Source organism: Ursus americanus, chromosome 21 (assembly GCF_024610735.1).
Source record: "Ursus americanus isolate L20-20 chromosome 21, mUrsAme1.1.p, whole genome shotgun sequence".
In the NCBI taxonomy this organism is placed as follows: Eukaryota; Metazoa; Chordata; class Mammalia; order Carnivora; family Ursidae; genus Ursus; species Ursus americanus.
In genome coordinates this window covers 54,092,328-54,101,855 of record NC_142147.1, presented here as the reverse complement: position 1 = coordinate 54,101,855, position 9,528 = coordinate 54,092,328, and the positions used below count along the sequence as shown (strand labels likewise).

Here is a 9,528-nt window from a genome sequence, read left to right as displayed (position 1 = left end):
ACTTAAATATTTTCCAAGTTTGTACTGTCTCATTTTTATTTTATAGTTCAAGTTATGCCTATGTGTAGATGTTTTCTATCACTACTGTAACCAATTTTCACACACTTAGGAGCTAATAAAGAACACTCTATTCTTCATATATCTGAATCGGGCTTGGCTGAGTTTTCTGTTTCAGGTCCAACAAGGTCAAAATCAAGGTTTCATGAGGGAGTGCACCGACTGTGTAGCCTTTAGTAGGGAATCTCCCTCAAAGACTCCTGAGACTGTTGATGGCATCCATCTGCTTCTCCCTGTTGATACGTACCCTCTCCATGGTCACATCTTGTCCAGGGTATCCCCAGAAAGAGAAAAAAAATCAACTCTCATTGTTGACTCACACTTTTACCTGTGTATTCCATCGAAAAGCTCACTGAGTATTTTATGTAAGTCTGGTTATTGCCTCATGAACTGAAATTACAAACAGTAGTGAATTGTGAATCAAATGCAAATCAGGGAATTAGTGAGAATGAATGAATGAGTGACCTCCTGGAACTCCATCACCCAGAGCTCTACCCGTCCTCGCCCTCTGCCTCTACGCCACATGGTGACCTGAATCTCCACCACCTGTGGATATCCATGAACCCTAGCACTCTGCCTCCAATGACCCCTCTAGGCTTCCTCACGCTCTTCCACATTCATATTGTGCATTTTAGACTTTTACACCAGTAAACCCCTCTTCACCTAATTCTAGAGCCCTTAGTCCAAAATCCATTGTCCTGGAATCTTCCATTCTTTCCTCCTCCTCCGTGGTCATTTATCTCCCCTCCACCCAATCTTTCTAATAACTTCTGCCCATTTATTGTGCCTTTTTTGTCCACTGCCCTCAGTATCTCAGCCATCATTTACCAGGACTCCTTAGTTTCCTCATGGCCCCACACCCATTATGCTAAACCCTACGCTCCCTTTTTCCCATGGCCCTTAAGCCTATTGATGCTCACCCGTCTCCCAGCTGTGAACATCCCCTACCCACATTAAACCCTGTGTCCATTATGTTCCCCAGGCATCAACTTTTTTCGCCACCATTCATCTCTGCTCACAGCACTGGGCACCCCCAGGTCTCCATTCACAAGCAACTATCCCGTTTCCACAACGATGTTCCTTTTTTTTTTTTTTTTAAGATTTTATTTATTTATTTGACAGAGATAGAGACAGCCAGCGAGTGAGGGAACACAAGCAGGGGAATGGGAGAGGAAGAAGCGAGGAGCCTGATGGGGGGCTCAAACCCAGAACGCTGGGATCACGCTCTGAGCCAAAGGCAGACGCTTAACACTGAGCCTTCCAGGCGACCCCCACCCCTACGTTCTTTCACCATTCCTAGGCAATAAGGTTTGTCTGCCTTTTACCCACCTGTGCCTTTGAACTCCCTTTTGCCAAGTAATTCATCACCCATTTTCCCTTTCCTCTCCATTTTTCCTCCACCCTTTCATTTTCTCAACATATGCCTCATTATCAGTAATATCCCTGCATACACCCACCCCCAACCTTCAAACCTGTAGTGCACTTTAATCCCTCAGTGACAGTTAACTCCCTACTGCCTTCCAGCCCTCTTGTGGGTTACACAGAATGCCTCAGATAAACATGCTCACCTCTTCTTCCTCAGTACCCGTAACTGTAACCTCCTGGGGCAATAGGATCTTTGCAGATGTAGTCAAGCTAAAATGAGGTCATACTGGATTCAGGTAAACCCGAATTCAATGACTGCAGTCCTACTGAGACGAGGGAAATCAGACACACACACAACACTGTGTGGTGATGAAGCCAGAGACAGAGATCCATCTACCAGCCCAGAGATCCATCTACCAGCCCAGGAAGATCAAGGAGAGCTGACAGTGCCCAGAAGTCAGAAAGAGGAAAGACTCCATTGTACAGATAAAGTGTGGCTCTGCCAACAGTGTGACCTCAGCCACCGAAGAACTTCCAGAAGTGAGAAACATAATTTGGGGGCTTGTTTAGCACCCCAGTTGTGGTAATTTATTCCAGCAGCCCTAGAAAAGTAACACAAGTTCTGTCCTCTTCCCCTGTGGCTCTGTTCCCCCAAGTCCCTACACTCTGTGCACTCCATTAATCCCTGTGACTTCACCTGCCCCCACTGCATCACTATGCAATGTTTCATAGCAAGACGGTAGACAACCAAATACTGTGGGACACATTTATGCGCCTGGATGAGTTATGTCTGAGAAACTACCGGCTACTTGGTACAGTCAATTGCCAAGATTTTCACTGTACCTGTTTTTCCACACACGTCAGAATCTGAAAGCAATAGGTCTCTCTCAAGTTGCTGTCCGCTGCTGTTTTTTCCCAACCCTAGAAAGACAGAGAAGTGGTTCTGAAAGTAACGAGTTGTTTTGAGGTATATGGACTGTCACCACCAAGATTTATGGAAATAGGTGTTATATTGAACATGGTAAGTTCACCGAGTGACATCACCCTCCTCATCCTGTACTTCCAAAACCGAGATGGGCGAAAATCCTTCTCGATATTCTGCCAAACACCATACATTTAAAAACACGGCACAAAGTCAGCCCCGTATTTTACAATGACCTTTGCCATATACTCTCTCTGGTTAAAGTTTACGTTGACTGATGGAAGCATGGCTATCCTTTCTTTTGGATTCCCTTTGCATAGAATATCGTTTTCCACACCTGCACTTTCAGTCTGTGTTCTTATAGCTGAAGTGACGGCGCCTGGGTGCCTCAGTTGAGTGTCTGCCTTCGGCTCAGGTCATGATCCAGGAGTCCCCAGATCGAGTCCCATACCAGGCTCCAAGCTCATCAGGGAGTCTGTTTCTCCCTCTGACCCTGGCATCTCTTGGGCTCTCTCGTTTTCTCTGTTCTGTTTCTCAATGAAAAAAAAAAATACTTTTTAAAAAATGAAGTGAGTCTCTTGATGACTGTATACCATTGGGTCTTGTATTTCTTTCCATTCAGGCAATCTGTATCTTTGGCTTGGAGAACTTAGTCCCTTTATAGGTAAAGCAAGGAACTACACAAGTATGAAGTTACTGCTGTCATTCTTGTTTTCTGGCTGTGTAGAATTATTTGATCCTTTCTTATTCATTGGCTATCTTTGTGAATTGATGATTTTCTGAAAGGGTATACCTAAGATTATTCTCTCCCTCCCCATTCTGTATCTACTACTACATTTTTCATTTTCTGAGTATCATGAGGCTTAAAGAAGACATCATCTAGGAGTCTATTTTAACTTCTTACCAGTTTAATTTTGCATACTAAAACACTTTCACACCTCCGGCAACTCTTTAAAAATTGGATGTACAACCGTATCTCATTTCACGGAAGAGATAGCTCTTCTCTGATATCTTTGCAGATTTCTTCATTTCCACATCAATTCATACTTTCACACTATTACTATTATGAACATGAATCAAAGTTGACTGGACTGCCATCTCTATTCCCTAAAGACCAATTAGTAACACATTTCATTTGTAACAGTCACAAACTGTTTTAGTTCTAATAAACGGAGAATGACGTGAACACCCACTTCATGATGACCTATATCAATGTTAGAAGCATAAACAGAATATCCATTTAGATTTCTTTAATATACTGTATGTTCTATTGTCCTTCATCTTCCCTGCAAGAGAGATATGCATGGATCCCACCTAAGGAAGAAGAGCATCTCTTATCCTTGACCCAAGAATCACCTACGTAGTTTCACACACCCACCAGGAATAAGTGAATTTTCTGAAGAGTTGTGAGAGTAGAAAGACAGTGATATGCCCAAGTCACAAATCTCATATAGGGTCAATGGAAACACATGCACACTGAAATTACACCCATGCAAATACCCCTCCCTTCCATCTTTTGAAGCAGAATAGCATACACATTATCTAACCGACTAACCTTGTATTATTCCTTCTGAGGTGATATCTGATGTGAGTAACTCACGTACTGCTTTCTACTGTGAATTCTCTGACATATATTGGACATTTAATGTGCAATTAAATACGTTTCTATGTTTCTACATAGTTCTATCTTTCAAGTTACTTTTCTTCTGCGAACTCTCTGATGATTTCTAAAATGTAAGACAACGTCTTTCCTCATTCATTATCGTTGTACATCTTGAACCAAGACTGCATTTTTGAAACCAAATAAGGATTGAATTCCACTTAAAGGCTTTACGCTTTCTTGACGTGTTACAGTTTAGCTCCTGTATGATTAATGATGAGATTCAGCAAGTTATGACTTCCAGCTAGAGGTCTGTCACATTCTTTCATTTGTAGTATTTTCCCTCAGTATGAACTCTATGATGCTGATGTGGAGTTAGGGCACAACAGTCCTTCCAAATTCTCTCACAGTCTTCAAATTTGTAAGAGGAGCCCCACTATGAATTCTGTAATGTACGGTAAGGCATGATTTCTGCTTAAAGGCCTTGCCACATTCTGTACATTTGTAAGGTTTCTCTCCAGTATGAATTCTGTGATGTTTAGTGAGGTTTGTTTTATAGAAAAAGACCTTGCCACATTCTTTACATTTATACGTTTTCTCTCGAGTATGACTATTTATATGCTGATAAAGGTTCGGGAGCTGTTTAAAGGATTTGCCACATTCTTTACATTTGTAAGGTGTTTCTCCAGTATGAATTCTCTCATGGATGATAAGGTGTGATTTCTGCTGAAAGGCTTTGCCACATTCTTTACATTTGTAAGGTCTCTCTCCAGTATGAATTCTGTGATGTGTAGTGAGGTTTGTTTTGTGGGAAAAGGCCTTGCCACATTCATTACATTTATAAATTTTCTCTCGAGTATGAGTATTTATATGCAGAGTAAGGTTTCGGAGCTGTTTAAAGGTTTTGCCACATTCTTTACATTTGTAAGGTGTCTCTCCAGTGTGAATTCTCTCATGGATGTTAAAGCATGATTTGTGCTTAAAGTCCTTGCCACATTCTCTACATTTGTAAGGTTTCTCTCCAGTATGAATTCTGTGATGTCTAGTGAGTTCTGTTTTGTGGAAAAAGGCCTTGCCACATTCTCTACATTTGTAAGGTTTCTCTCCAGTATGAATTCTGTGATGTCTAGTGAGGCTTGTTTTTTGGAAAAAGGCCTTGCCACATTCTTTACATTTATAAATTTTCTCTCGAGTATGAGTATTTATATGCTGAGTAAGGTGTGGGAGCTGTTTAAAGGTTTTGCCACATTCTGTACATTTGTAAGGTGTCTCTCCAGTATGAATTCTCTCATGGATATTAAACCTTGATTTATAATGAAAGGCTTTGCCACATTCTTTACATTTGTAAGGTCTCTCTCCAGTATGAATTCTGTGATGTATGGTGAGGTTTGTTTTGTGGGAAAAGGCCTTGCCACATTCTTTACATTTATACATTTTCTCTCGACTATGAGCATTTATATGCTGAGTAAGGTGTGCGAGCTGTTTAAAGGTTTTGCCACATTCTTTACATTTGTAAGGTGTCTCTCCAGTATGAATTCTCTCATGGATGTTAACATATGATTTATGCTGAAAGGCCTTGCCACATTCCTTACATTTGTAAGGTCTCTCTCCAGTATGAATTCTGTGATGTGTAGTGAGGCTTGCTTTGTAGGAAAAGGCCTTGCCACATTCTTTACATTTGTAAGGTTTCTCTCCAGTATGAATTCTCTCATGGATGTTAACATATGATTTCTGTTTAAAGGCTTTGCCACATTCTTTACATTTGTAAGGCTTCTCTCCAGTATGATGTCTGTGATGTTTAGTAAGGTTTGATCTGTGGAAAAAGAACTTGCCACATTCATTACATTTATATATTTTCTCTCGAGTATGAATATTTATATGCTCAGTAAGGTTTGAGAGCTGTTTAAAGGTTTTGCCACATTCTTTACATTTGTAAGGTTTCTCTCCAGTATGAACTCTGTGATGTGTAGTGAGGTTTGTTTTGTGGGAAAAGGCCTTGCCACATTCTTTACATTTATACATTTTCTCTCGAGTATGAGTATTTATATGCAGAGTAAGGTTTGGGAGCTGTTTAAAGGTTTTGCCACATTCCTTACATTTGTAAGGTTTCTCTCCAGTATGAATTCTGTGGTGTGTAGTGAGGCTTCTTTTCCAGAAAAAGGCCTTGCCGCATTCTTTACATTTATAAATTTTGTCTCGAGTATGAGTATTTATATGCTGAGTAAGGTGAGGGAGCTGTTTAAAGGTTTTGCCACATTCTTTACATTTGTAAGGTTTCTCTCCAGTATGAATTCTGTGATGTCTAGTGAGGTTTGTTTTGTGGGAAAAGGCCTTGCCGCATTCTATACATTGGTAAGGTTTCTCTCCACTACACACTGTCTTACGTATACGTGTTCTTGATGACTCACTAGACACGTTCCCAGGCTTATCATATCCGTATGGTTTCTTTCCCACATGAATTCTCTGATGATCGCTTACACTGGAGGACTGGTTAAAATCTCTTTCACATTCGTTACCTTTATAAGGATACTCTCCTATATGCATAGTGTGATGTATAATGTTGGATCTTGTATCAATGAATTCCTCACACTTATTATGTTCGAAATGGTTCCCTTGAAAATGAGTCCTCAGATCGTTATTAACATTTGAGCCTTGATCAAACATTTTCTCACACTCACTGCCTTGAGCAGCTCTGTCTCCATTGAAAATGCTCCGATAATTTTCTAGGGTTGAGTCTTCAGTGAAGGACTTCTCACGTGGACCCCACTTAGCAGTTGTTTCTTCATTTTGAAATCTCTGAAGTTTAGAAATATTTGACTGGAAGGCCAATCCAGTCCTCTCTTCAACACTGTTCAAATCATTATTTTCAGCATGGACTAGGTAACTTTCCAGATTTTCCACATTCTCTTTCCATGCATATGTACGTTTGAAGAGTTGACTGGAGATTTTGCTTACACACACACCCTGCTTTGCAGAAAGAGTGGACTTCAAAAGGAAGGTTTTACAAAATGTTTTATATCCCTCGCCATCTTGGACAGTGAGAGTCTTATTATGGGCGGCAGTCTCAATTTGGACATATCCTTTACAATCATGATCGTGGTCTATTGTTAAGTGTAACTTCTCAAGGACACTATGTTGATAACGACCCACTAACACATTTTGAAACGAAGCTTCTTTGCACGGCTCTGGCTGGAAGCTCAGGCTGCCATGTGAAGATACCACTGAAAGATTGAATAACAGAAAAGTCAAGTCATTCCATGCGGCTACCTTCAGACGAATACACTGATGACATCTAATATACAACCATAAAATCAATCAGAGAGCGTCAGCAAGACAGCTGAGAAGGAATCATCAGGACTTCATTTCTCCATGGACACATAAACTTGCACACAACATACTGACCACATTGCTAAACAGATGATTCTGTAGTACTGTCATGATATAACACAAATCCTCTCCTCTCCCTCAAATAATCAGGAAAAACCATTATGAGCCCACAAGCAGAAGAAGGAAGGAATTTGTGTAAAGACTTATTTGAGAGAGAGAGAGAGAGAGACAGACAGAGGGAGAGCATGAGAGAGAGGATGCCCAATGGAGAGGGCAAGCACATTCTCATCAGAGCGGGGAGTCAATACGGGATTCAATCCTACGACCCTGAGATCATGACCTGAGCAGAAGACAAAGACTTAACTGACTGAGCCATCTGGGCCAGTGGAAGAAAGGAAATTTAAACATTAAAACAGAAATGAACAAAATAGAATTTAGCAAAAATAAGGAAATATCAAAAATAGGCAGATTTGGATTTCAGGAAAAAACAAAAATCAAAATTGACAGACCTATAAGTAAATCAAGTAAGAATAAAAAGGAAGACCAACTAAAATCGGAAGACTTGAAAGCAGACACGGTATCACTGATACCATAGAAATAAAAATAAATATGAGGCAACATTACAAAATTGTATGCCAAGAAACAGATACCAAAAACTACCAAAAACATATAACAAACCAGGACTCCATCCTGAAGAAATATTTTTAAAAACCTCCACTGATCTAAAACTACACAGTAGATTGAAAAGTAACTTTTAAAAAGGCCCAAAAAAGAAAACTCCCGGGCCAGAGGACTTCGCTGCATAATTCATACAAATATATAATGAGAAATTACTTCAAATCTCCTCACACATTTCCAAGGAGTAAAGCGAAGGGAGCTGCTGAGAACACTGTCTGTGACACCAGCACTACCAGGTTACCGAAGCCAAAGCAGAGCTGCTACAAGGAAAGGCTGCAAGCTACCACCAGTGAGGAAGATTCCAGCAAAGTCGACAGTAAAGTACAGCCAACTGAATCAGAAGCACACTCCAGCATTTTACAACATAAACAAGTGAGGATTCTTCCGGGAATTCAAGGGTATTTGAACATAGGGAATACTATCAATTTGAGCCTGCATGTTAACAGAATGAGTGTCAAAAATGACACCATCAGGAGCAGCTGGGTGGCTCGGTTGGTTAAGGGTCTGACTCTTGATTTCAGCTCAGGTCATGATCTCATGGTCGAGGGATGGAGCCCGCATTGGGCTCCATGCTCAGTGGGGAATCTGAAATTCTCTCTCCCACTGTCCCTCCCCTTCTTTGGGAGCTCTCTCTCTTTCTCTCTCTAAAGGAAATAAAGACAAGTTTTTAAAAATAGCACGACTGAGGCGCCTGGGTGGCTCAGTCAGTGAAGCGTCTGCCTTTGGGATCATGACCTGAGCCAAAGGCACATACTTCACTTACTAAGCTGCCCAGATGCCCCTCCACTGTTTTTTTTTCTGAACATGACACCACAGGGAAATAGAAAAAGAAGAAACTTAGCTGAAAATCACTAGGAAGAAATTTCAAAGCAAAATCAGAAATAAACAGACACCAAAATAAACAGTCATATTGAAAGCAATGCCAAGTAATACAAAATAACAAACAAAATGGCAAGGCTTTAACGACATTGCCTAAGAAGAAAAGAAGACTCAAAATCCAAAATGAGAAATGGGGAAAAAAAAAAAAGAGAGAGACAACACATAACCACAGAAGTGTATACTGTGATAACAGATTACTATAAAGTTATATACAAACAATTTAGATAAATTGGGAAAGATAATTCCTAAAAAGCAGAAGTTACCAAGTCTGAAATACGAACCTCATACTATGAAATAGCAAGTCTTCTTAGACCAATTACAAAAATAAAACTTGAATTTGGAATAAATGTCCCCCTAGTATAGAAAAGCCCAAGACTACGTGCCTTCATTGGTCCGTTTGAACAAATACTTAAAAAGGCAAACAAACGTCAGAAATAGCGGAGTAGAGGGAACACAACCATAATCATTCTATGAGTCCAGCTTTGGTAGCAGGATAAAGACGATACTAGAACAAAAACGTCTACTTTGTCTGATAAAAGTATTGTTACTCTGGCTTTCTCTGGACACCCGTTTTTCTTTTTTAAGATTTTATTTATTTATTTGACAGAGAGAGACAGCCAGCGAGAGAGGGAACACAAGCAGGGGGAGTGGGAGAGGAAGAAGCAGGCTCTTAGCGGAGGAGCCTGACGTGGGGCTCGAT

At 40.5% G+C, this 9,528-nt stretch overlaps 1 protein-coding gene across 1 annotated transcript; it reads right to left on the bottom strand.

Moving 5' to 3' along the window:
• Positions 1-1,144: 1,144 nt before the first annotated feature.
• LOC148108321 (uncharacterized) lies at positions 1,145-7,259 on the bottom strand (the record flags this gene model as incomplete). Its single annotated transcript, XM_087871149.1, is given in 2 exon segments — positions 1,145-4,376; positions 4,379-7,259. Coding segments are annotated over 2 exon segments (2,988 nt in total), but the record flags the coding sequence as incomplete, so codon positions are not given.
• Between the last annotated feature and the right edge of the window lie 2,269 nt (positions 7,260-9,528).